This window comes from Simochromis diagramma, unplaced genomic scaffold, assembly GCF_900408965.1.
Source record: "Simochromis diagramma unplaced genomic scaffold, fSimDia1.1 OVJJ01000344.1, whole genome shotgun sequence".
Classification (NCBI taxonomy): domain Eukaryota; kingdom Metazoa; phylum Chordata; class Actinopteri; order Cichliformes; family Cichlidae; genus Simochromis; species Simochromis diagramma.
The window spans coordinates 360,944-388,006 of NW_024387375.1; the positions used below are offsets into that span (position 1 = coordinate 360,944).

Here is a 27,063-nt window from a genome sequence, read left to right on the forward strand (position 1 = left end):
GTGGCATTAAGAACAAATACACACATCTTGCAATATGAACTTTCTTTCTTTTTTTTCTTTTTGTCATTTAGCATGTTATTTTAGTTGTTTCTGTTCTTTTCATTTGAGTAGTTGCAAAACGTGTATGGTTGCAAAATGTTTTCCAGGTATCCTGCTATATTTTTCAATAGCAGACTGTGTTTTTTTGTTAGTTTTGATGTTCTAGGATTTAGGCAGGCAAAAACCATGGCCTTTGCAATTGATGAGATCAACAGAAACTCCAACCTATTGCCTAATGTGACTCTGGGATTCACTCTTTATGATAACTGCGTTGAACTTGGAATTGGATTCCGTGCAGCATTGTCATTAGCCAGTGGTCAAGAGGATCAAATTATATTACATAATACATGTGTTGGAAATCCTCCAGTCATAGGGATTGTGGGTGATTCATCCTCTACACGTTCAATTGCCATCTCCACTGTCTTAGGTTTGTACAGCATACCTATGGTAAGTTTCCAGTTTAACCATGAAATATTATTTTTTGTTATATTTAATATAAATATATAGACCTAATTGTAAATTTAATGACCAGATTGAAGCTTAAAAAAATGTAAGGGGGCAGTCAAGGCTTTGAATATTTCTACAATATACAGTCTGTATCTTTCACAGGTGAGTTATTTTGCCACATGTTCCTGTCTGAGTGACCGTAAAAAGTATCCATCCTTCTTTAGGACGATCCCAAGTGATGCTTTCCAGGTGAAAATCGATCAGCACAATTATAAACAGTCATCAGTAACTAATGAATAACTAAGTTTTGTCTTGTCTATGCATTCATGTTTTAATCTGTATTCACTTAGGTTCATGCTTTGATTCAGATTCTAAAACATTTCAAGTGGACTTGGGCAGGTCTGCTTGTCAGTGATGATGACTATGGACTCCATGCAGCAAGATCCTTCCAGTCTGAGTTAAGTCAGTCTGGTGAAGGTTGCCTGGCTTACACTGAAATTTTGTCCTTGCACAAAGAAACAGATGAACTCAGGAGGATTGTAAATGTGATGAAAAAATCCACAGCTCAAGTTGTCATTGTATTTGCACATGAGAGTCACATGATAAACCTTATGGAAGAGGTTTGGATTTAAAAAATTTTAATTTTTACTAGCTATACAGATTTGCATCACTACACTGTGTAACAGATGCATTATGTCTTTATATATTGATTGAGTAGAGAAAACTAGTAATAAAGAATTCATAATGTTACTAAATTAGTTGCTACTTACAATATGAGTTTATACATTTGGTCAAACATAATGCACAGGTGGTGAGGCAAAATGTAACAGGCCTACAGTGGATGGCCAGTGAAGCCTGGACAACTGCTGTTGTGCTCCAAACACCTCACCTCATGCCATACCTGGGTGGTACACTGGGCATCGCTATTCGTCGAGGAGAAATAACAGGGCTCAGGGAATTCCTGTTACAAATACGTCCTGACTTGCATCACAACAATAGCTATGGAAATAGCATGGTGAGGGTTAAACTATTTACTGTGGTATCTGCAGGAATTGCATATTTTATTATGTATAACATCTAAAATAGTTTTCATAATATTTCAGGTGAATCAATTTTGGGAATTCACATTTAAGTGCAGATTTGAACCAGCTCCAGCAGGCTGGGTGGAAGGGGGTGGTACATTATGCACTGGACAGGAAGATTTGGAAAATGTGAACAATGAGTTCTTGGACATTTCCAACCTCCGGCCTGAGTATAATGTGTACAAAGCTGTTTATGCTCTGGCATATTCCCTTGATGAGATGCTGCAATGTAAGCCTGGGAGAGGACCTTTCAGTGGGAACAGCTGTGCCACATTACAAACACTGGAGCCATGGCAGGTGTGATATCAGGTTACACTTTTTGTCTAAATTGATTGTTCTATAATTACATTTAGAAAAGAATTTACCCTGTAAGGCAAAATCCAGTGCTATAAAATTAACTATGAAAAAGCTGGATTGAGGATTATATTTTCTCCTGAGCAAAAGTAGTGGTTACCGTAATTAGATCAGAGAACCCATTAATGGAATAAGTATGTCGCATTACTATAGGCCTTGTTTAAAAGCAATGAATTCCTATATTCAAATTTAATAGCTCTAATATTTGACTACTGAACAGCAGGGCCACAGTTTACATTGTTAAAAGTAATTTAATTCTTATACATCTGTTTTTAACAGCATGTTTATTACTTGGAAAGGGTAAACTTCACCACTGAATTTGGTGATCAAGTGTCATTTGATGAGAATGGTGATGTGGTGCCAATTTATGATGTGATGAACTGGTTGTGGCTCCCTGATGGAAGCACTAAAGTTCAGAATGTTGGTGAGGTTAAGAGGTCAGCTTTCAAAGGTGAAGAACTCATACTTGATGAAGACAAAATCTTCTGGAACTTTGAATCCAAAAAGGTTTAAAATGGTTTTTGTATCCTTTTATCTTTTCCCATATGTATATTTTTCATTTTTCTCATGTGCACAATATATGTAATTCTAGCAGGTAATATTAATTTCGTCTAACAGCCAGGTCGATCAGTATGTAGTGAGAGCTGTCCTCCTGGTACCCACATGGTGAGACGGAAGGGAGAACCCAAATGCTGTTTCGACTGCATCCCTTGCTCTGAGGGAAAAATAAACAATAAGAGCAGTAAGTGCTTGTCTTTGCATATTTAATTTAATTTATATTAAATGTAAAATGCATTTCACCATCTTAGCTTTTATTGTCAGATTCCTTGGAGTGTACCAGTTGTCCAGAGGATTTTTGGTCAAACCATCAGCGTGACCACTGTGTTCCCAAGAAGACAGAGTTTCTCTCCTACGATGAGCCTTTGGGATTTTGTTTAACAGCAACCTCTTTGCTGGGAACAATTATATGTGCTGTTGTTATAGGGATCTTTTTCTTCCATCGCAGAACACCTATAGTACTTGCCAACAATTCGGAACTTAGTTTCCAGCTATTGCTGTCACTCAAGTTATGTTTCCTGTGTTCACTGCTGTTCATTGGACGACCCAGGCTTTGGACATGCCAACTCAGGCATGCGGCATTTGGGATCAGCTTTGTGCTGTGTGTCTCATGCATCCTGGTAAAAACCATGGTTGTTCTGGCTGTTTTCAAAGCCTCCAAGCCAGGAGGGGGAGCCAGTCTGAAGTGGTTTGGTGCTATGCAGCAAAGAGGAACAATTCTGTTTCTTACATCTATTCAAGTAGTCATCTGCACTGCCTGGCTTGTTTCTGCTTCTCCTACTCCAAATAAAAACACCCAATACCACAATGATAAGATCATTTATGAGTGTTCAATTGGGTCTAGTGTTGGTTTTGCAGTGTTATTGGGTTATATTGGCATGCTGGCTTTCCTCAGTTTTTTAATTGCTTTCCTGGCAAGGAATCTCCCTGATAGTTTTAATGAGGCCAAGCTCATCACATTCAGCATGCTGATCTTCTGTGCTGTGTGGGTGGCCTTCGTTCCTGCTTATATCAGCTCACCTGGAAACCATGCAGATGCAGTGGAGGTATTTGCCATCTTGGCCTCAAGCTTTGGCCTGTTGGTCGCACTGTTTGGGCCCAAATGTTACATCATCCTGTTGAGACCAGAGATGAACACAAAAAAAGTTATAATGGGCCGTGGCACTCAATCATAAAAAAACATTTTCCACATGCAATAGAAAAATACACATGGTGAATACACATTTATATAAATATATTAAATAAAATATAAATGTGAGAACATATAAAGAAAGTTTGGATTTCTCCTTTACTGTGTATGCTAGAATGTGCAAGCATTGACTCTGTGACACTACATTGTTAAATTTAACTTTAGACATAATTTAGCTATATCTGTCAGGGTTCCTGGGTCATGTTTGTTCATGTTCTGTTTATTTGCCACATGTTCATGTTTCCTGTTTTACTGTGCCAGCTTTATCTATGTGCATCATGTCTAGTTCTACTTCCCATGTGTTATTAGTCAGATTATGTTTAGCTGTGTACTCATTGGTCTCTAATCATCATCAGTGTATTTAAGCCTTCAGTTTCTTCCTGTCCACTGTCTTGTCATTTTCGATTCCGTGAGTGTGTTCTTTGTTCAGCCAGCCAACCATTCAACCAGTCAGCTAGTCCGTTTCATATTCTGTTCTCACTGTCATTAAAATAAACATCATCTTCATTCCACACTAACCCGTGAGTCCTGCATTTGGGTTCTCTCTTTCTTCTCTCCACACTGCGATGCCTGACAGAATGACAAGACCCGTGGGGCGCGAAGACACGCAATGGACCCAGTGGACTCTAATTTAACCCTCTGGGGTCCAGGGTATAACTGGCCGTTTTTGACTACTTTTGATTTTACCTCTATATTTCACCTTTAAAATATGATTTTCTTGCCTTGTTTGGTATCATTATTTTCAGCACAACCTCAAATATCTGACATTTGAGTTATTTTGGCATACTATATTAGCACAGTTGATCTAAATTCAGACATAAAATTCAAAATTCGAGTAGAAAAATTATATTTTTTACTGTAAAACCCACAAACATGTTTAACGAATCATTTTCATAAATTGAAATGCAAATATAAATTGTATATTTCTAAATATTATGCACAAGTTTTGCAAACAACAAAGTTATATGGTACTATTTACCTAAAGATGCAGCCAACGCCTCAGGTGTTGTTTATATCACCATTTAAATCTATTTACAGAACAATCAGGTGTGCTGCATCAAATAAGAAGGCACACAAATTATTTGTGCCAGTCCAAAAAATGTAGTTTGTGTTCAGTATAAGACAGAGGAGAACACCAAAGGCCTAAACCCTGCAGGTCTGACAGCAGGAGGTGCATCAGTCCAGTTTTCCATGTGGGAACAGCGTTTACACTGGAATCTGCCTTTGACGGCTTTTTTAGAGCAAATGTGAAATTCAGCAGTCTAACTGACACACAATACAAAACAATAACTACACAACAAACTAGCTGTAGCCTCCAAACAAGCGAAACGTCACTAATGTCTCAAATATGAAAACTCGCTCTCTCTCTTTCTTTCGCTCGCCCGCTTTCCATTGCCGGTGTCACTCCTAAAAACTTCCCCTTCTCCCTAAACAACCAAATGTCACATGTTGCCATATAATTTTTTTGATTGGCTGACATGGTAAACTCTAACACCAATAGGGAAGGGGTGTTTTTTCTTTTTCTTTTTTCACTCGCAAAGGGAGAGTGTTTGCTAGCGCTGTCTGTAGAAAACGCCGTTTTTACCGTTTACAGAAAAAAACATTGAGTGTATTTTGTATCATAACTCTGGTTTTACGTGACCCATCGACACAATTCAAAAACTGGTATGTAGTTTGAAGTCCGCACTTTTGACCCAAGTTGAAATGGAGACTCTGAATCGCTGCATCTTGTAGCTGTGTAGTCTTAAAATGGTCATGTGATTTTGACGCGCCGGCGCGTCCAGCGGCCCCAGAGGGTTAATTGAGCGGCAGGAAGCAGCGCTTTCTCTTTTGGTGGGAAAGCTCAGGCGGAAAGAGCAGCTCTACTCAGAGTATGAGCACGTCTTCATGGGGACTTGTCTGGCTCTCGGTGGACTTTGGAGACGCAACGGCCCCCCACCGAGAGCCTTACCTGGGGAGAGTGGTCTTCAGCTTCTCACTGTCTCACAGCTCCACTCCGCCCACCAGCCGCTTCTCTCACCGGTGCTTCCACCTCGCCGTGGCACAGTGGCTCTGACTCCCATCTCGGCTCGATGGAGGCTTCCTGCTGTCACAGCTAAGGGGAAGCGAGGCTCATTTGACCGTCGCTCATACTGTTTGGTGCAGCAATATCCAGTGGTGAATGAAACTGACTTTTTCTTCGTCCTCACCATAACCCAGGGACTGTTAATCCTCCCAAGACTTTAATGGCCGCTGTTCATAATCCACCTAATCCAAAGACTGTGTACTGTAATCATATTTTGGGCTATCCAATCAATATTAATTGAGACCTGAACCCATTAAGGACATTCATGCTGCTAAGTCTGATAACATTTCTCATCCTGTCATTATTTCCACATCAATCTCTCAGCCTTTTCCTGCTAGCAGTGTGGCTCAGACCCTTCCTCTCCCTTCACCTGTTCCAGTTACTCGGGTGAGGGTGGCTAAGGCTCAGCCTGTCCCCACACCAGATCCTCGGGCGGCTAGGGCTCAGCACGTCTTCGCACCCGTGCCAGTTCCTTGGGTGATGGGGCAGCTTACGTCCAGCCATCACCCATTCCTGTGCCAGCTCCCAGGATGAGGGCAGCTAAGACCCAGTCCATTCCTGCACCCGTTCTTGTTCCTCGGGTGGGGGTGGCTAGTGTTCAGTTAACTCCTGCACCTATTCCGAAACCCAGGATGAGGGCAGCCAGGACCCAACCCGTCCCTGCACTTGTTCCTCCTATTTCTCGGGTGTGGAAGGCTAGGGTTTGACCAACCTCAACCTGACCTCGCCAAAGCTCAGGTGAGCTTGTCCAGCATTTTCCTCATGTTCTGGAGGCTGGGAAGAGTTAGCTCAGCAACCTGCTGGTCCACCACTTAATCCACCTCTACAACCTATACTTTAGTCATTAGCTCAATCACTAACCTTGTTATCATCTCTGTTACCCACTCAGTTACCGGCTTAGGCATAGGCTCTATCACTCCCACCAGCTCAGGCACCAGCTCAATTACCAGCTCAGCCATCTATTCAGTCACCAGCTATTCAGTCACCAGTTCAGGCTCTAGCTCAGTCACCTGGCCTGCAGCCACAGCATCCAGAGCCGGCTGTGAGCTCTTCCTCGTCCCAGGCAGAAGTTTCCACACCTGCTGGCCCTGCCTCGTCTCAGCCAGAGGTTTCCGCACCTTCTGGCCTTGTGTTGGGAGAAAACTCTGTAAAAAACCCAGGAGAAATAAAGACACAATGAGACAAGGTTACTTTTTATGCTTTAACGTGCGCACGGGTGAGCTGCAAAGAACAACTCACACCATGCACAGTGGCTTGGCATTTTTTATAGGCACAGAGCACAGAGACAGTGAGAACAGGATAAGAAAATAATAAACAGATAAAGTAAAACAACTCCATATATGGTTCTAGTCTAGTCAGCAGAGAGCTAAGAAAGATAAAACAATCTGAAACAATATGTCCTTGCTGGGAAAATCTGAAAGACACTTCTAAACTACTTATCTTAAACACAGCTTGTACATTTAAAAGAAGGTAAAGTTACATAGAATCATTTTTCCTCTAACATATTCCCTCCTGTTTTAACTTATTTTAAATGTTTACAACAGTGTCTGAAAAGGTCATTGATTAAGTATGTTTAGCAATTTTTAAATTGTGAGCATAGCAAAAATGTAAATCATGTGGTAAAAGAATAAAACAATAAAAGAATAAAAGAATTAAGGAAAATACAGTAAAAGAAAGTATAAAAGTAATAATGAAGAAAAATAATAAAACTAAACCTACAAAAAATAAAATAAAATAAAAGAATAAGCAAACCTTATGTTGTACCTGTATAAACTACTAATGTGTTAATCAGTGCATGATCACTTGACAAGTCATTTTTAATCACCACGTCATTTATTAGCAGCTATTACAAGTTCCTCTAACAGAATTGCAACGGGATGCTGTTCTTCTTGAGGCACGGCAACATAAGCAGTCATTGTAGTTGTTATCATCTTTGAAATCATTACTCTTAGACATGGCAACACACACAACACTAATATGAGCAGTGCTATCATGATGAGACCTAGAAGGACAAACGGTTTTGCTACAGCAGCCAGCCATGAACCGCCGAACAGCCAGTCCAGCCAGCCTTGTGCTGTAGCTGCTCCAGATGTGTGGTCAGTGACATATTTCTGCAGAACGGTCAAATTCTGCAAAGCTTCATAAATGTCTCCTCCAGCTTCGTATCCATCAGGGATAAAAGTGCAACATGTCTCCCCGATCAGCTTACAAACTCCTCCTTGTGATGCTGTTAGCAGGTCTAGTGTCAGTCTGTTCTTCAGCACCATCGTTCTGATGGCCTTCTGTTCTCCTGCTAAGGCCGGTCCCAGGGTCTTTGTCAAAGTTGATGTGTCGTAGCAGAGCATATCGGTTGACCTCCACGTGATCCCGCACCTCGGCAGCTCCAATGCCGGGGATCAAGCTCTGTAAGAATTTCACTCCTCCTCAGATGCGAAACTCTGGTTCCTTTACTGCTTGGTGCCGTCCGTGCACATCCTGTCTGGTACTGAGTCTTTGTTTGTAGTGGCATTCGGTAGCTGTAGTCGGAGCGACAGTTGAGGCTCATCAGCGTCGTGTTACTGGCACAGGTTTCGTTGATTGAACAGGCCATACACTTCCTCTCGTTCCTCGGTGGGCAGAAAGTGTATATGTATTTACATAGGTGAGTAGGCAGCTCCCCCACTGCCCGCGATCCATTGTTCATCACACATACTGGCAGTTGTGATGCGTTCAGTTTGTTCAGTAGAATTACATCAGGCAGTGGGTCTGAGACTTGGGGCCAGGTCAGTAGGTTGGTCTGTCCGGAACAGTTCACATTCGTGAGTGACGATGACCTCCAGGTTGCTTTTGCTGGGATGCTGTAGTTGGCCTTGGACCAAAGAGTACCGTAGCCTGGATGTGTTGCCAGGCCCAACAGGCACCAACTGCGATCTTCAGGTATGCTGTACGGCCACAGGCCAGATGTCTGTGAGGATAGGGGCATATGGGTACATGCATAGCAGTCAGTTTTATTATTCAAGTGAGCCGTAGTGTTCATAACCTGCCACCAGAAGTTAGTGGCGTAGCCATGGGGAAACTTGGTGTACTTTCCTTTGTCATACAGTGTCTGCCTTTTCTTCATATAGCGTGACTTGTTGTCCCTCACGGAAGCAAAGATGAGGAGCCCGGCCAGGGTCAGGGCCGCTGCAGTTATTAGGAGCCACCACCTCATGACAACAGGACACACCCTCCTGTCGTGAGTAGACCCCCCGGCCAGAAAGGCTGTTCCCTCCACCGGGCGAGATCACAACAATTGGGCGAGCCTGTGTCGGCTGAGTTTAGATGGCTTCACTTACTCGTCTGCAATGGCTCTGATGGATCCAAGATGGTCGTTCCGCTATTTTGCAAGCGGTGGGCGTGGTGAGGAGAACCTGATGTGGTCCCTCCCACCTGGGTGCGCTCCAGTTTTTCCTTTGGAGCACCTTGATCAGAACCCAGTCACCGGGCTGTAATCTGCAAGACACTGGAGAAACATCATCAGGTTGTTGATTATGTACAATGATCTCTTTGTTTTCCAACAGCTTAGACATCCATTCTGCTAATGTGTTTTCTCTGATTGATTTGTCTATTGGTTCACTGGTGATGGGCAGTGGGAATGGCCTACCATGAATGATTTCAAATGGAGTTAGTTTCTGGGAGCCCTGCGTTAAGCGCATCCACATTTTCACTAAACCCAAACATTCAGGCCACGGCCTTCCTGTTTCTGCCATGCACTTCCTGAGCCTTTGTTTTATAGTGCCGTTAGTTCTCTCTACAAGGCCTGCACTTTGTGGGTGATATGCACAATGGTGTTTTATGCTGAAACCAAGTGCTTCAGAGACCTTAGTGATGACATCATTTACAAAATGAGTGCCGTTGTCTGATCGTATCAAAGCTGGGATGCCATATGTGGGTATGAAGTGATTGCACAGGCATTTTGCTACTGAAATTGCATCTGCCTTTTTCACTGGGTAGATTTCTGGCCACTTTGAGAATACATCTATAACCACTAGGGCGTATTTCGACCCTTGACATTCGCTTAGCTCAATAAAATCCATATGAATTGTGTGAAAAGGGTGAGGCGGAGTGGGAAAACGGCCTCTTTTTGGTCTCAGATTTCCCTGAGCATTATATTTTTGACACGTCATGCACGTTCTGACAAATTGTTTTGCTGAAGTTTCAAAATTTACAGTGTAGAAATGAGAGTTGACAATACTGGTCAGTCCCCCCGTTGACAAATGCGTACAGCCATGTGTCACTAACGCCGCCATTTTGTGGAGAGATTTTGGCAACACTGGCTTGCCATAACACATCATTAAGTCGTTTGTCAGAACTGCACCGTGTTTTAGCCATTTTGCCTGCTCTGCTGTGCTTGCCGCTTTTTGTTCATTTTTCAACACATCCAGTGGAATCTGATGTGTGTCCACTGCCATCAATGTGATGTTTGTCGTTTGCGCCGCCTGTTTTGCTGCTCTGTCAGCAAAGTTGTTGCCTCTAGTAATCAAGGAGCCGTCAGTTTTGTGTGCTGCACATTGTTACGACCCGGCTTGCAGAGGGACGTAACAACATTTACATAATGCAAGCTGTTGTGGTAAATGTATTACAGTCAGCAGGTGTTGTAAGAGATTGGCATGCTGAACCGGTTTTCCGGTTGATGTAATCATTCCTCTGTTTTGCCAAAGTTTTGTGAAATGATGCACAGCAGAGAAAACATACTGGCTGTCTGTATGTATATTTATTAGTTTGTCTTTGTGTATTTCACTTTCGCGTATCACAGCTATCAGCTCAGCGCTCTGTGCAGGACATGAAGAAGAAAGTGGTTTTGCTTCTATTATTTTACTATCTGTGGTTACTGCGTAACCTACACAATTTCGGCCTGTGCTGTAAGGTCAAATAAGTTCTTAAGTGGCTGCCTCAAAACTGTTTTGCATTATTTCTCTGTGGCCTCCTCCTACAATCTCGTGTGAAGTGACCTTCCTCTCCACGGTTCTAGCAGGCGTTGTCTCTATGTTATCTGCTGTTTCTGCGTGGCTGTCTGCAGCCTTGGTGTTTGTGACTTTGCTCGCCTCTCTGTTCCTGATAGCCACCTGCGGATTAGTGTTTTAGTCTATTGTCAACACGTCAGCCTTATTTTTAAGTTACAGAATGCTTCTTCTTTTTTTTTGTCTTGGTTTGGGAGAATAGATGCAACACTACATTTTCACTTAAGGCAGTTTTAAATAATTTCTAGTTTTTCAAACAAATCATGGATCTCACACATTTCAAACTTTGAAGTTAGGGTTGTTTCCCATTTATACATATATATATTTAACTTTGCATTGCTCACAGCTCATAGCTCACTGCTCTAAACCTAGGCATTTTCCAATCATATGCCTAATCACCATGTGTCAAGTATTGTCACAAGTTCGTTTAAATTTGTTTCCAAAACCAACAAAATAATCAAACAAAAACAAAAACATAAACGTGTCAGGACACAAAAGAAAAAAGAAAAATGCTGCCACCCGAACAAGGCAGAAGTCTGCATATGTTGGCTTTTAATAGCATGCAGCTTCTGCTCTAAAAGAAACAAATAAATAAAAATAAAAGAAAATGTGTAACATGCTCATCAGCTTAGCAGTGTCTACATATTTAATTCAGCTTCTCAATCCTGTAGTTTTAGCTGTTGTCTACAGGGTTTTGCTTATTGGTTGTTATTATAGGTGTGCTCTATATCTCAGCAATGTGTCATTCTAGGATGATAGGTTTCAAGCTGGTCAAGTGCCTCTATGCACTTCATTAGTTTAGTTATTCTCTGTATTGTCTTCATCTCACATGTCATTACACTGAGTTTCAGCAAACCTTAAGCTTGATGCAGACTACTGCTTAACAATTATCCACCTCACATCATAACCAACTAAGGTGCCTCTTCATATTAATATTATGTCATTGTTAATATTATCCTCTTTGTCTTATATAACAGCAATAGCATATTATAATATTTTATTAGTGTGTACCATTATACTACTACTGAGCCAATTTGTTAGTTAGGATCATCTTATTCAGCAAACAGATAATTTAGAATTCATCCAATCTGCGGTCACATTTGTTCTCTCTGTTGCATGGCGGACCAGGCAGTTCTATTATAATATATTATTTATATTTTATTTTGTATCCATCAAGGGCTTCAGATGACCTGCAGTATCATCCTTTTCCCAAGGTGGAGACAGTTACCTTTTCACACACTGTCCTTGGCTGATCAGTGACACAGCCTTAATATACTTTATTTATGTTATTAAAATATTTTCGTGTGAATTATTTGCTTTATATCCATTTTATACATTGTGGGCATGGTCATCATGCCAACTGTGTTTCATTGATAATATCACTTTACAGGTTGTTATCCTTGCTATTATTAATTTCAAATACTCTAAAGATAATTTCTACTGTAATTTTCCCTTTGTTTATCTTTATTTCGTACTTTTTATATTTATATCTACTCAGTGGGGTCTGTTTTCAACCCTGTTAAACTACTTCAAACTACTTTGATCTCTAGTTTTCACTTAATAAGGGATTATTATGTTCTTCCTGATATGGGTGTTGCTGCAGATGCGGCTGCAGGAATGAGTGTTGGTTTACTAAAAGGATTGTGGGCACTGCACAGTGTCTCGTCTTCTGGTTTTACTAAACTGGCAGTTGAGTTCTATTCTTCTGACTGTTTATATTTTGTTTTCTTAAATTTCTCAATTTACAGACATCGTTTTGTCCGGCCCCTGGACTTTTCTTTTCTCACCACTGCTCGTCAGCAGGAGTGAGTTTTAATTTCACTTGCTTGATTACCCATCTTATTTGTGTATTTACTTATTTTTGTTTAAGTAATGTATACACGATACAGCTGCTATCACCTTCGCTGGTATTAGAGACGAGAGTGGTTGCTCACACGCCCTTCGACTTTCGGACTAGTTCCGAAAGCGGTGTGAACTTTACGAGACGGAACTCGACCGTTCTCTCAACTCACCAGCACGTCAGTGAATAGCAGTAAAAGAAAAACACAGTAGGAGCAGCTCAGTCTCTTATTGGACCGTGAAAATTCAGCTTGCTCCGTTAATTAAAACAATACACACACACATTCACATTCACACCTATTCGCGCGACCGGAACCCTTATCATAAGGGGAGCTGCCAGTCTTTCTGTAGACGAGCTACTTATTCCCTAGACCCTGTCTAGACCCAGCTGGGGGAGCTACCCAGAGCTCCAAACCTAACCCACAGAAGTGGGGAGCTTCCAGTCGACGAGCTCCAAGCTACCAGTCGACAAGCTACTTCCACTATTTTAAATTCCCTGAATTTAAAATACGTTTTTACGCAAGATTGTGTCAGTGTGTCTGTATCTACCTGGTCAGTGTCGCCGGGTCTGGTCCACCTCGATCGGGCCCCACCACCGTGGGTCACTTGCTAAGACGTTGGCCAAGACCCGAATTTAACGCTCTTGGTCTTTTATCACACACCTGGTGTGTGAGCTGTCGACAGGCGAACAACGTGGACTGGTCACGGAGATGGGACACGATGGAGGCGCTCCGGCTCCGAAGGACCAAGAAATGTTGGGAGAAAACTCTGTAAAAAACCCAGGAGAAATAAAGACACAATAATAATAATAATAATAATGGATTGGATTTATATAGCGCTTTTCAAGGCACCCAAAGCGCTTTACAATACCACTATTCATTCACTCTCACATTCATACACTGGTGGAGGCAAGCTACAGTTGTAGCCACAGCTGCCCTGGGGCAGACTGACAGAAGCGAGGCTGCCATATCGCGCCATCGGCCCCTCTGGCCAAAATGAGACAAGGTTACTTTTTATGCTTTAACGTGCGCACGGGTGAGCTGCAAAGAACAACTCACACCATGCACAGTGGCTTGGCATTTTTTATAGGCACAGAGCACAGAGACAGTGAGAACAGGATAAGAAAATAATAAACAGATAAAGTAAAACAACTCCATATATGGTTCTAGTCTAGTCAGCAGAGAGCTAAGAAAGATAAAACAATCTGAAACAATATGTCCTTGCTGGGAAAATCTGAAAGACACTTCTAAACTACTTATCTTAAACACAGCTTGTACATTTAAAAGAAGGTAAAGTTACATAGAATCATTTTTCCTCTAACACCTTGCGTCGTTTGCAGCTCCACTGCCGGTGGCTCCCACACCACTGCCCTCCTGACCTGTTTCACCTCAGTTGCTGGCCACGCGGTTGCCCAACAGAACTGATTTGACCCAGCCACTGGCCACACGGTCACCTGCCAGAACTATTTCTTTTGGGACTCTGGACTCAGGACTCTCTAATCATCATCAGTCAGTGTATTTAAGTTTGTCTTGTCATCGTTAATTCTGTGTCTGTGTTTTCTGTTCAGCCAGCCAGTCATTCAGTCACTCAGCTAGTCTGTTTGATGTTTGTGGTGAGGCGTGGTCGGCGGTGCCGTCTGGACGCACCTACAACTGAGCCAGAGGGAGGAGCTGGCCCAGAGAGTGGCCTAGATGGCGGCCCACGGAGGTGTGCCGCCAGCGGGAAGAGCTGCGGGTCCAGACCGAGCGTCACCTGAAGAGAATGGCAAACCTGGTGATACTGCTTCAAGCCTGGTCAGCATCGCCGCCGCCACCCCCGCCGGTGTAACCTGACAGTGGGGAAGCGGTGGAGGAGCCGCTTTGGGCCACCTTTAGCATTTGGCATTTTCCCAACAACATAATGTAATACCATAATCTAAATCCAGTCAATAAAACAGAATTTTCTTAAAGCAAACATCAGCAACCCAAAATTAGCAACCCCAGGGTTAAGTCTCCAGCTCCACACTCATGTGAAACTACACTCTTCCCCTCTGGTCTCTCTTCTCCTCCTGCTCATGGCAAAGCAAAACATAGCAAAGCAAAGCATTCACCCTTCTCTTACCGGCGTGGTGAACTGTTTGTCAACCTTTACTCATCGTAACCTTGGTCCAGTCTTTGTCTCAGTGTCAAGTCAGTCAAAACTTCAGTCCACTTCGTCAGTCCATCACAATTCAGTCACACATACACTCACACACATCCACACAAGATATTGCTGATAGTGGAGACTCCCGTGCAAATAATCAGATTCTCCACCCTCAGCAACATGAGCTCATTAATTTTGTTTTATTTTGTTTTGTTTTTGTTTTTAGAAAAAGAGTTCTTTATTATGTTTTAACTGGATTGACTTGCTACAATCCTTTTGGACGGGAACTCAAACGGTGATCGGTTCCCACAGTTAGGCTTTTCCTCAGCCCATTATAATCTGGAAAAGCTCACCTTATATTTGTTCTCCTGAAAATTTTACAGCGCTGTTAATTCAATCTTGCAGGCCTGCTTAGAACAAAAATCAGAAAAAGAGAGCTGATTATTAGCTCATCTAAGCACAAAACATCGTCACCTGACAGGTTTTCTCTAAGTGCACTGTTACAAAAATAATGGGCCCAGTTACAGACATGTCCATGACTAGTAAAACTCCCTCTATTAAAATAAGAAAACAACCCAAACCTAACTGACAGAATTAACCCATCACTAAAATAACAACCCCAAAAATCTTAATCCCAGAAAAGTTTTGCTTGCTAATCTAACAATATTTTGTGGGAATTAGAACTTTGTGGGCCACAAAGGTTTTGCCCTACTCTTGGCTTAACTAATACTTACATGGTCTGAAATCAGACTTAATAATCACTCCCTCTGTTCATTTTCCCCACATCATATTTCAGTGGTTGGCCTCAGGTGCTCCAGCGTCCTGACAGTCTGAGGTCAACTGACATAATTTCACCTGCTAAATACACAGAAAATCTTGTTAAAAGCCACACAGTTTTGCACAACCTTAATATTTCCATTAAGCCCTTTCTAAACAGTTTATAACAATCTATCATCGCTAAATTCTAAATTTCTTTTCCAAATCGGGACTACTGGACAGACCTGACCACTTTATTTACTTATCCTGTATTTTACCATTATATATTTTACCAAGCAATTCTTCTCAGTCACGGCTATGTTTCCTTTAGTGGAAGCCTCAGACACACTGCCAGACAGGAAGCTTCTTTGTCACCACTGATTCAGCTAATTTGCATACTGACTCATCTCAGAAGAAATTGCCTTGACAAGAGAAATGCATATTTAACCCTTTAAGACCTACCATAGAACCAAGTCCGCCAGAGCTTATATTATATTTTTACATGTTGCAGTGCCATTTTTGGGAGCATTTCAAGTTGATATACATCAATACAACCATTATAGCCCAAAATTTAATAATATGTCTGCATTAAGTGCATAGTAATTACATACATTGCAAAAAAGTGCAATAAACTACAAAATAATTGAAAATCGTTTTTGTTTTTTTAGCATATATTTCTTGTTAGAGAAATTTAAGAGGCTTATCCCTCAAAACTGTAAATACAAAAAAGTTGCACAAAATAGTTTCCCACCACAGGAAATTTATTTTAAGTGTCTTCATAGTTTTATTTTTGAAATACACCAATTTTTAGCAGTGCTACCGGGATTTAAAAATAGTACGCAAAACGGAGCGTGCCCGCTCCGACCGGCTTTAAAGGGTTAAAACATTACCACATTATTGAATTATTTTTATTTTCTACAGTAATCACTTCTTTTGGTCAATCGGCACAGGAGCACCTTCAGTTCACTATTATAAAAACTAATTTAAGCTTTTAATCACTGGTTTATCCTTTTTTCCTTTTTCACAAAAGTGACTGTATTATCATGGAACTTCCCTGAGTTATTCCTGAACTTCAAGCTTTAAGTGTGTTAAATCTACACCATTTAGCATTTATGTCATGTATTCACATTCCTGAATGTAAGCATGTCTCTTTATTGCGTGTATGTATTTGTATTCAGATTAATATTGAGTGTAAACTGATCTTCATTGCATATTTGTTTTATAATCAGATTTAATTCATGCATCTTTGTGCTGAGCTGTGGATTCAAACTGTCTCACTTCTGATTCTCTCCAAAAATAATTTTACATGTGACAATTTGTATATGTGTCTTTTCTATTCATTCATGCAATTGTTAGTTTATTTATTTCTTTATCTATCTATCTATCTATCTCTCTATCTCTCTCTCTCTTTTTTTTTTTTTTTTACCTTTCTGTTGTTATGCTCTGGACATTTCTAAACCTCCATGAGTTCAGTCTCAATCTTCAATCCAATTTCCCATATGCTTTCACTGTATCACGTCTAGGTTCACCTCTCACTGGTCCTCGTCCCTGTTCTCACAGTTTCCTGTGTGGCCTCCCAAATCAAACACAGGCCAAAATCAGCTGTTTCTTCTCTCCATTCCTTCTCTCTTGATCTTTTCAGTCTTTTCTTTGAGGTTAACTCCCAGCATGGCAAATATGAAACTCAGTGTCCAGTGCTGTCCAGTGCGTTCACACTCTTGTCACTGTTGAAGTGCATGTTCCATCCACAATAGTATTCATACATGCTGCTTGACCCTTCAGTATTTTACGTCAGTTGCACTGTCTTTTTTGCCTGCTGTTAATTCTTCTTCGTCCACGGTGTTGCTCTGTCTGTCTTCTGTCTTCATCAGGAGATTCACACAATGAGATTTCCTGAATTGTTTTTTAAATGCTGTCTCTCACAGTGGCAATGCACCTACAAGTGAATTTCAGACCCCTCCATGATTTCTAAGTGGGAGAACTGACCTACTGCCGCACACTCTGGTTTAACTGCTGTACTATGGAGGACAAGAGGAAACTGCAGCGGGTGGTGAGGGTGGCAGAGCGGACAATTGGCACTTCACTTTACTGCTTAAATTTAATTTAAAAAATTTGATTTTATTGTTTTAATTTAATTTTAATTATTATTATTTATTTATGTATTTTTAATTTGTTATTGTATCATATTTTTTGTCATGTCAAGTGTACAGCACTTTGTTTTCGGCTGGGAGTTGTCTGAAAGTGCTATGTAACTTAACTGCTTGCTTGTTTACCACCCACCTGTCATGCCTTGTTAGCCTCTAACTCAGGGATGTGAAAATCATTTTACATTGATAAATGTGTAAAATTACAGAGAAGGTTCTGGTAGCTTAACGCCCAGAGTGTCCTGTATTTTTGACACATAACAGTTTTCTTTATTGATGTCTTTTTAAATCAAAATTTCTATATCAGAGAGATACAAACAGGAACCTATAGAAACCTATCTATTACTTAATTACTTTGGTAGAGTATGAATGGCTTCCGGGAGAAAAGCTGTAAAACCAAAAAAAAATTCTTTTAAAAGTCCACAAATGTATACATTTATGGACGACAAATTTTCCAACCCTGACCAGTGGGCTGATTGGAATCTTTGCCAGGTTGATTATGGCCACCAAGTCTTACACTTAACACCCCTGGTCTAACTCATCCATCAGATGGGCTCAGGAAACAGAAACAAATACCTTTGCACAGTGAAGTTTACTTAGTGTGTCATTCAAAAAAATTAATAAATAAAAACTAAAACCCTCCGCAAATCACCGGCTTGCTGCAATGGAGGGATTTGTATGATCCTGTGAACTCAGGGGCTATGCTATTTTATTGCCTACTGATAGGGTTTCCCAAGGCAACCTAGCCCTGGGTGAGATGCCAGATTAAGACTGATTCAGTTGACCCCTATGATAGGAATCAAGGGATCAGTCTACCCTGCCTGGGCCCCACTCTGGAGCCAGGCCTGGGGGAAGGCGCTTGAATGAGAATATCTGGTGTCTTAGTCTTGAGCACAAAAAAACCTGTTTCTTTTGTTTTGTGTGTGCTACAAAACATTCCACACACACAACGTGCTCACGGTGTTACCTAAGCCTACCTGGATACAACAACAGTATATGACCAAATGTATTTGAGGCCCACCCCTTTCTTCATCTTTTTCCCTGATGGGCGTTATAAAAGAATAGTCAACACAGCATGCTATTAAAAGGGAATGGGAAAGTAATAAAATGCCACAACTAGGCTCAAAAAACCAGAAAGCTGTCATGTGTTCATTTTTACAAACCAATTTAGTCCTGGTCATTTTATTGTATTCCTACTTCACTTATACTGTATCCTCTTCTTTGTTTCCCTCCTCGTGTCAGCTGCAGGGACAATTTCATCTAAATGGAATGAACAAGGTTGGAGATATCATTCTGGGTGGACTGTTTCCAGTCCACTTTTTCTCAAGTGTTCCTCATCCATCTTTTACCTCAGAGCCACAACAGCCTACTTGCCATGGGTAAGTATGACAGGAAAATAGCACAAAAAACCCCCAGAACAACTTAATGCCAATATGTGGGTTAATGCATAAAATGCATACATTTTATGCGTGTATGCATGCATAAAATGCATACTAATGCATACATTTTATGCATTAGTGCATACATAAATAAGTCATGTATATTGAATGGGGAATCTTCTTGATTTTTCAAATAAAATATCTCATAAATTATTATTCAGGTTTCTTAATTTTTTGTATAAGTCATTTTGCAACATTTTTCCTGATATATTTTTTAATTTAAATTTATTTTGTTAGGTTCTATGTACAAGGATTTAGGCAGGCACAAACCATGGCATTTGCTATTGATGAAATCAACAGAAATGCCAACCTGTTACCTAATGTGACTCTGGGATACACTCTTTATGACAACTGTGTTGAACTTGGAATTGGATTCCGTGGAGCATTATCATTAGCCGGTGGTCAAGAGGAGCAGATTATATCAAATGGTACATGTACTGGAAATCCTCCTGTTCTAGGGATTGTGGGTGATTCTTCTTCTACACCTTCTATTGCCATCTCCAGTGTCTTAGGTTTATACCGAGTACCGATAGTAAGTTATCAGTTTAACTATATCATATTATTGTTGTATGACTTTATATATTTTTCAGTGTTTGTATATACTGACTTAATTGTAAATTTAATGACAAGAACAATGTACAATATACAGTCTTTGTTTTTCACACGTGAGTTATTTTGCCACATTTTCCAGTTTGAGTGACAGTTATTGATTTAATTGTAAATTTAATGACAAGACCAATGTACGCAATACCCAGTTTAAAGGAGGCAGTAAAGACTTTGAATATTTCTAAAATATATTGTCTGTATCTTTCACAGGTGAGTTATTTTGCCACATGTTCTTGTTTGAGTGACCATCGAAAATATCCATCCTTCTTTAGGACGATCCCAAGTGATGCTTTCCAGGTAAAATTCAATCAGCAGAATTATTACAATTGCCAGTAGATGATGAGCGGCTAATCCACTAAAATTTTTCTCATTATCTATGCTCTCATGTTTTCTCATGTTTCTCATGTTGCTTTCACTTAGGTACGTGCTATAATTAAAATTCTAAAACATTTCGACTGGACTTGGGCAGGTCTGCTTATCAGTGATGATGATTATGGACGCCACGCTGCCAGATCCTTACAATTCGAGCTAAGTTTGTCTGGTGAAGGGTGCCTAGACTACATTGAAGTTTTACCTTGGGACAAAGACACAGATGAACTCAGGAGGATTGTGAATGTGATGAAAAAATCAACAGCTCGTGTGGTCATTGCCTTTGTACATGAGAGTCACATGATAAACCTTATGGAAGAGGTGAAGTTTAAAAGAAAACTTGATTATTTCTTGTTATAAAGATCTGTATCTATACACTGTGTAAAAGATGTATTATGTCTTTAAATGAATGACTACAGAAACGTAAAGAAACAATTTATAACATATAACAATTTATAGCAAATACCTAAGTTGGATGTTAATGTCACAAAAGTAGGGGATAGTTACATCACTTTTTGCATTTGGTAAAATATAATGCACAGGTAGTAAAGGAGAATGTAACAAGTCTACAGTGGATGGCCAGTGAAGGCTGGACAGCAACAGCTGGTGTGCTCCAAACACCTCAGTTCATGCCATACCTGGGTGGTACACTGGGCATTGCTATTCGTCGAGGAGAAATACCAGGGCTCAGGGAATTCCTATTACAAATACGTCCTGACCTACATCACAACAATAACAATGGAAATAGCATGGTGGGAGTTGAAATGTTACCGTGATGTTGACAAGAATTTCATTATGCCATGTTTTTTAAATGGAAAAGAAAAAAGAAAAAACAGTTGTCAACAATATATTTCAGGTGAATCAGTTTTGGGAATTTACATTTCAGTGCAGATTTGCACCAGCTCCAGCAGGCTGGCTGGAAGGTGGAGGTGCACTATGCACTGGAGAGGAAGATCTAGAAAATGTGAACACTGAGATCTTGGACATTTCCAACCTCCGGCCTGAGTACAATGTGTATAAAGCTGTTTATGCACTGGCATATTCCCTTGATGACATGCTGCAGTGCAACCCAGGAAGAGGGCCTTTCAGTGGGCAAAGCTGTGCCACTTTGCAATCACTGCACCCATGGCAGGTGTGATATGAATTTACACACTATGTCAATTAGATATCAATCTATGAGTAAATTATTTGATCTGTAATTACTTTCAGAACAAAATTTACCCTGTATGACTAAAAGCAGGGTGATTAAATTAATTATGAAAAAGCTGAAGTCAGCTAAATGAGTTTTCAATATTTCTGAGTAAAAGAAATGTTTAATATATTTAGATCAGAGCACTTTAACGAGTATGCATGTAATGTATCATTAGAGTTCTTGAAATTGTTAAAGATATTGCATATTAAGGAGCCCTCTTTAATATAGAATTTGATTTTATTACGTTTATATGTATAGGTATAATAGGTATAATATTCCATTTCGCTATCAAATAGAGGGTGCCACTGTTTGGATTGTTAAAAATAATTTATTTCTTATGAATCCCTTTTTAACAGCTTCTTTATTACTTGGAAAGGGTAAATTTCACCACTCCATTCGGTGATCAAGTGTCATTTGACGAAAATGGTGATGTGGTGCCAATTTATGATGTGATGAACTGGTTGTGGCTCCCTGATGGAAGCACTGAAGTTCAGAATGTGGGTGAGGTTAAGAGTTCAGCTTTATACGGTGAAGAACTCATACTTGATGAAGACAAGATTTTCTGGAACTTTATTTCAAAAAAGGTTATGTGTTTTTCTGATTTTTATATTTTGTCAGTTGTACAGTATATTTATATGTAATATTTGATTTCATCCAATAGCCACCTCGATCAGTATGCAGTGAGAGCTGTCCTCCTGGTACCCACATGGTGAGAAAGAAGGGGGAACCCAAATGCTGTTTTGACTGCATCCCTTGTTCTGAGGGAAAAGTCACTAATGAGACCAGTAAGGTGTTTTGTTTTCAGCACGATATATTTATTTTCATTCATATTAAATATAGTATGCATTTCACCATCTTCCGCTTTCTTGATCTTTCTCCTTTTGCCAGACTCCTTGGAGTGCACCAGTTGTCCAGAGGATTTTTGGTCAAACCCCCAGCGTGACCACTGCGTTCCCAAGAAGACAGAGTTTCTGTCCTACCATGAGCCTCTGGGTATTTGTCTGACAGCAACCTCACTGCTGGGCACATGTATATGTGCTGTTGTTCTAGGGATCTTTATCTACCATCACAGAACACCTATAATACGTGCCAATAATTCAGAACTTAGTTTCCAGGTACTGCTGTCACTCAAGTTGTGTTTCCTGTGTTCACTGCTGTTCATTGGACGACCCAGGCTGTGGACATGCCAACTTAGACATGCAGCATTTGGGATCAGCTTTGTGCTGTGTGTCTCATGCATCCTGGTAAAAACCATGGTTGTTCTGGCTGTGTTCAAAGCCTCCAAGCCAGGAGGGGGAACCAGTCTGAAGTGGTTTGGTGCAATGCAGCAGAGAGGAACAGTTCTGTTTCTTACATCTATTCAAGCAGCCATCTGCACTACCTGGATTGTTTCTTCCTCTCCAACTCCACATAAAAACACCCAATACCAAAATGATAAGATTGTTTATGAGTGTGCATTTGGGTCCACTATGGGTTTTGCAGTGTTATTGGGTTATATTGGTATACTGGCTTTCCTCAGTTTTTTAATTGCATTCCTGGTGAGGAATCTCCCTGACAGTTTTAATGAGGCAAAGCTCATCACATTCAGCATGCTGATCTTCTGTGCTGTGTGGGTGGCCTTTGTTCCTGTCTATATCAGCTCACCAGGAAATTATGCAGATGCAGTGGAGGTATTTGCTATCCTGGCCTCAAGTTTTGGACTCTTGATCACACTGTTTGGACCTAAATGTTACATAATCCTGTTGAGACCAGAACTGAACACGAAAAAAGCTATAATGGGTCGTGGCACTTAGTCATAAACATTTTTCCTCACAGGTTAGAAAAGTAGCTTTACAGTATAATAGAAATGGGAAAGGCTTCAGAAGTTTCTGCCAACAAATAGAGATTTGGAAGAGGTGTAATTTAGTGGGTATGTCTGTGAAGGTTCTCAGTCATCCAGGTCATCGTAGTCTAAGGAGCTTGGAAAGAAAAGTGTCTGGACTTCATTAAGTTGCTTGAAGACGTTTCATCTCTTATCCAAGAAGCTGCTTTTCTTTCCAAGCTCCTTAGGTTCAGTGAGTATTTTTTTATTGTACACACTGAGCATTTTCACTTAAAATCTTCTTAAATCATCTTAAAAGTCTTCATGTTTATCTTGAATACAAATAAACTACTCAGAAAATTAAGAGAACCCTTGAATGAACAAATGAATGTTGATGAATGAAATATTACTAAAGTTGACAGTCTTTACTTATATACATTGTGTAATTTATTAAGAACAAAATGAAGCACTCAGTAAAAACCATAATCATCAATCCTTTAAAAGATGGATTCAAAATCACACCAAAACACATGATCTCTCTGTCCATCCATCTGTCTATCCATCTATTCATCCATTTTCTTCCACTTATCTGGATCAGGTTGCAGGGGTAGTCATATGAGGAAATATGCCCAGACCTTCCTCCCTAAAGCCACCTCCTCTAGCTTATGCGGGAGAACGCTTTATAGGCTAGAAGTATAATCTCTCCAGTATGCTATCGGTCTCACCAAGTGGCCTTCTTCTATGAGATGAGATGAGATAGCCTTTATTTGTCAGTGGCAGGTCTTTTGCCCACAACCGAGATGACAGACCTTGCCGACTGTACATACAATACAAACATCACATTGGGGAGACAGGTCAGGCCAGGTAGCGAGAAAAAAAACCATCGAAATGTGCAACACAAAAGGATAATACAGGAATGCACAGGTATCAACAAACCATAGCACAATAAACACAGACAAGCAACATGGGAAAGTGTTCCAGTGTGTACATCTGATCTGGGACCGCTGCAATCTTCGACTGCGCCTCCAGCTGACCCGATGTCCACATGATGGGGGAGGTAAGCGTTGGAGGTGGCATTGGATAGGGAGGGTGATGCATCAGTGAGTGCTTATCAGTATCAGTATATGTGTGTGCGTGTCCATAGTTCAGCTGAGACAGTGTCCTTCGCCCCGCCAGTCTAAGTAAACAGTCTTCCAGCCAACCCAGATGGCCTTGCATGGAATGGGAAGGAACAGACTCAACACAGTCGTTATCAGAGAGTTTTTGTTCGTCTCCAGCCTTGAGCCCACAACTGGCGCCGAAGGGGTAGCCACATTATGATGGTGATTTTTCTTTTGCAAACAAGTCATGAGAATTTCAAGCTGTTTTTAACACTCCGACAGTGTGATATGCCCAAAATACTCCATCTAGGAGGCGCCCAGGAGGCATCATTGCCAGATCCCCGAACCACCTCAACTGGCAGCTTTCAGTTTGGAGGAGTAGTCACTCTATTCTGAATCCCTTTTGAATGGCTGAACTCCTCACCCTATCTCTAAGGGAGAGGCCAGCCACCCTTTAGAGACAGCTCATTTCCGTTGCTCCTTCCTCCTTACTCATGAACAAGACCCTGAGATACTCTCTCTTTTCGGACAGTAACTTGGACAGTAAAAGGATAAAGACTTGGTCCAGCTCTTTATTGAGTAGGACAAAACCCCATTGTTCTTCCTAACCGTGTACTTGACGCTTGACTAAGAATGAAATTTCCTCACCAGAACTTTGACATAGACCTTCCCAGGTAGGCTGAGGGTTAGGGTAGGCTGATCCTCTGTAGTTTTAGCACACTCTCTGGTGCTCAGGAGGTCAGGGTGAACCTCAAGGCAACACTCAGGGGCCCAGCCATCATTTATGTGTGTAAATACCTTAATGACGACCTTGCTCCTAGTGATTGGGAAGTTGTCCTCCTTGTCCCCAGACTCTACTTTCTCTACAAAAAAAAGTGACATCCCCCCCCCCAACTATGCACAGTGTGACTAGAACACCGCTTTCCCTTCTGAGTAATTTGACAATTTTCCAGTTTGTGTCAGACAGAAAGTCTATGGTGCACCTAACTTATAATCTGTCCTTCTCCGTTAATACGACAACAGTTATCAAAAAAGCACATGAGCACCTCCACTCCCTCAGGAGACTCAGAAATGCAGGACTCTCCATACTTCATCTCACAACTTTTTACAGAGGCACCACTGAAAACATGCTAACAAAATACGCAGAGCTTCGGGAACAGCCTTCCCGAAAACAGAATATTAGAAGCCTACCAAAAAACATGAACTCTATATTACTATGTGAATTCGATAAATGTAAGGTTTTTCTACTTGAAATTCAGTTTTTGTTGCTTTTGTTAAGATATTAAATTTGTTTGAAGGAGGAGAGCACATGCTCTCGCACTTACACAAAGATTAATAAAAAAGAAAAAACACTGATGTTCTCACGTCAGAGTTTTCATGTACACAGCTCTGCACTTGAAAATCTGTCTTCAGATATTTCTAAGCCCAGTCTTGACATTTCAGATTGTGTGTTTTGTTCAGTGGTGGTTGGGTTTCAGCCTTGCTTATGTTATGCAAAATCTTGAATAAAACTGCAAACGCCAGGTGAGTGTGTCTTTTGAAGTGACGTTTATTAAAAAGAGAAAAGAAAAGGAAACACTGCAGTGGAGAAAATGTTCAGATCAAACACCAAACAATTTTCTGAGGAAGGACACCAACCTGAACCATTCCCAGAACACTTTCAAAACAAAGACATTCCACATCACATCATATATCTCTATACCTTCAATCCAGCTCATCCTTGCCCCTCTCCCACTCTAAGAAATGTTACGACCACCTGTCACGTCCCGAGAAAGAGGATGTCTGGAGATCTTCAAGTCTACAATGCACCCTCTGTGAGGTGTAATAAAACCTGAGGCCCACTTGTGATAACATTCCACATGCATGTATACAATTGGTGTCAGGAGTGATCTTGCTATACTAAAGTGAGAAAGTGATGTTACTATTACCAATGTGCAGTGTTGGGGAGTAACGGAATACATGTACCGCCGTTACGTATTTAAAATACAAAATACGAGTAACTGTATTCCGTTACAGTTACCATTTAAAAAGGTGGTATTCAGAATACAGTTACTTTGTTGAAATAAATGGATTACACTGCGGTACTTTCCTGTTCCATTTTGTCGCGGGTCAGGACTGTTTGGGTTTTGTTTGACAGCTATGTTCTGTTGTTCCAGGCGGCAGCGTTACGGTTACCATGGTTACAGGGCGACACTCTCTCTCTCTCTGCGACTGTGTGTTTCCTGGGTGAGAGAGCACCTTTTTGTTGTTGTTGTTGTGCTAAGCTAACAGGCAGAATGCTACAAGCATAGCTCTAAAGAATGTAGCATCATGGGCAGTGTAGTCCGTGTTGCAGGGAGAATGGACTGCCATACACGTTATGGGTCTGTGAGCGCGAGGAGGGAGAAAAAGGGTGGAAAGGTACGAGTTGTCATCGAGGAAAAACAGGAGCTGGAAGCATGTAAATATAATAATAACCATTGCAGCCAAGAAGAGAGCCTGACGAGCCCAGTTGTAAGTAAGCTATTAAGACTCGACTGTACACCGTGTTCGTGTTTTCCTCCGAAAACAATAAGTTCCGTTGGAGCAGTCTTTCAACGCCTCTCTCTGTCTCTCGCAAGAAAAGTTGACCCACACAACAAAGTAAAGCTATTTTTCGGCTACGAGCCGACAGGGACCCCGCCGTATTAGTCAGAGGTCCCTTTACTACAGTTCGAAGTCGCGGACCTTCAGTAATAGTAATAAATCACACAGCAATAGTACATTCACGTTGTTGTAAAAAGCATGATAATATATTAAGTAATCCAAAGTATTCAGAATACGTTACTGTCATTGAGTAACGTAACGGAATACGTTACAGAATACATTTTGGGGCATGTAATCTGTATTCTGTAATGGAATACATTTTAAAAGTAACCTTCCCAACACTGCCAATGTGATATGATTAAAATATGTGATTAATACATAGAATAAAGAAATTTCCAGTACAATTCCCCCCTTGTGA

At 40.8% G+C, this 27,063-nt stretch overlaps 3 protein-coding genes and 1 long non-coding RNA gene across 4 annotated transcripts; 2 read left to right on the forward strand and 2 right to left on the reverse strand.

Moving 5' to 3' along the window:
- Nucleotides 1-1,626: 1,626 nt before the first annotated feature.
- Nucleotides 1,627-4,016, forward strand: LOC120719551 (vomeronasal type-2 receptor 26-like). The gene is made up of 2 exons (XM_040008836.1): nucleotides 1,627-2,664; nucleotides 2,745-4,016. Exons 1-2 carry the CDS (start codon nucleotides 2,586-2,588, stop codon nucleotides 3,653-3,655), a joined length of 990 nt encoding a protein of 329 aa, XP_039864770.1. The 5' UTR covers nucleotides 1,627-2,585; the 3' UTR covers nucleotides 3,656-4,016.
- A 3,811-nt stretch (nucleotides 4,017-7,827) lies between these two features.
- Nucleotides 7,828-8,951, reverse strand: LOC120719561. Its single transcript, XM_040008845.1, has 2 exons — nucleotides 8,372-8,951; nucleotides 7,828-8,250 (listed from the first exon to the last, which is right to left on the reverse strand). Exons 1-2 carry the CDS (start codon nucleotides 8,922-8,924, stop codon nucleotides 8,159-8,161), a joined length of 645 nt encoding a protein of 214 aa, XP_039864779.1. The 5' UTR covers nucleotides 8,925-8,951; the 3' UTR covers nucleotides 7,828-8,158.
- A 4,817-nt stretch (nucleotides 8,952-13,768) lies between these two features.
- On the reverse strand, nucleotides 13,769-25,420 carry LOC120719573. Its single transcript, XR_005692724.1, has 3 exons — nucleotides 25,408-25,420; nucleotides 25,170-25,174; nucleotides 13,769-13,875 (listed from the first exon to the last, which is right to left on the reverse strand). It is a non-coding gene; the product is annotated as an uncharacterized LOC120719573 (long non-coding RNA).
- On the forward strand, nucleotides 18,768-23,046 carry LOC120719538 (extracellular calcium-sensing receptor-like). Its single transcript, XM_040008817.1, has 9 exons — nucleotides 18,768-18,952; nucleotides 19,250-19,544; nucleotides 19,829-19,915; nucleotides 20,039-20,308; nucleotides 20,530-20,739; nucleotides 20,844-21,119; nucleotides 21,536-21,763; nucleotides 21,841-21,964; nucleotides 22,068-23,046. The coding sequence occupies exons 1-9, from the start codon at nucleotides 18,843-18,845 to the stop codon at nucleotides 22,970-22,972; spliced, it is 2,505 nt and encodes an 834-aa protein (XP_039864751.1). The 5' UTR covers nucleotides 18,768-18,842; the 3' UTR covers nucleotides 22,973-23,046.
- Nucleotides 25,421-27,063: the final 1,643 nt, after the last annotated feature.

Excerpts from the sequence above, each read along its gene's own strand:
- LOC120719551 (XM_040008836.1), top strand. The coding sequence starts at position 2,586 with ATGGTGAGACGGAAGGGAGAACCCAAATGCTGTTTCGACTGCATCCCT. Across the intron at positions 2,665-2,744 it reads AAAAATAAACAATAAGAGCA|ATTCCTTGGAGTGTACCAGT; the intron begins GTAAGTGCTTGT and ends TTTTATTGTCAG.
- LOC120719561 (XM_040008845.1), bottom strand. The coding sequence starts at position 8,924 with ATGAGGTGGTGGCTCCTAATAACTGCAGCGGCCCTGACCCTGGCCGGG. Across the intron at positions 8,251-8,371 it reads GGAGCTGCCTACTCACCTAT|CTACCGAATGCCACTACAAA; the intron begins GTAAATACATAT and ends CTCCGACTACAG.
- LOC120719538 (XM_040008817.1), top strand. The coding sequence starts at position 18,843 with ATGAACAAGGTTGGAGATATCATTCTGGGTGGACTGTTTCCAGTCCAC. Across the intron at positions 19,916-20,038 it reads TCCCAAGTGATGCTTTCCAG|GTACGTGCTATAATTAAAAT; the intron begins GTAAAATTCAAT and ends GCTTTCACTTAG. Across the intron at positions 21,965-22,067 it reads AAAAGTCACTAATGAGACCA|ACTCCTTGGAGTGCACCAGT; the intron begins GTAAGGTGTTTT and ends TCCTTTTGCCAG.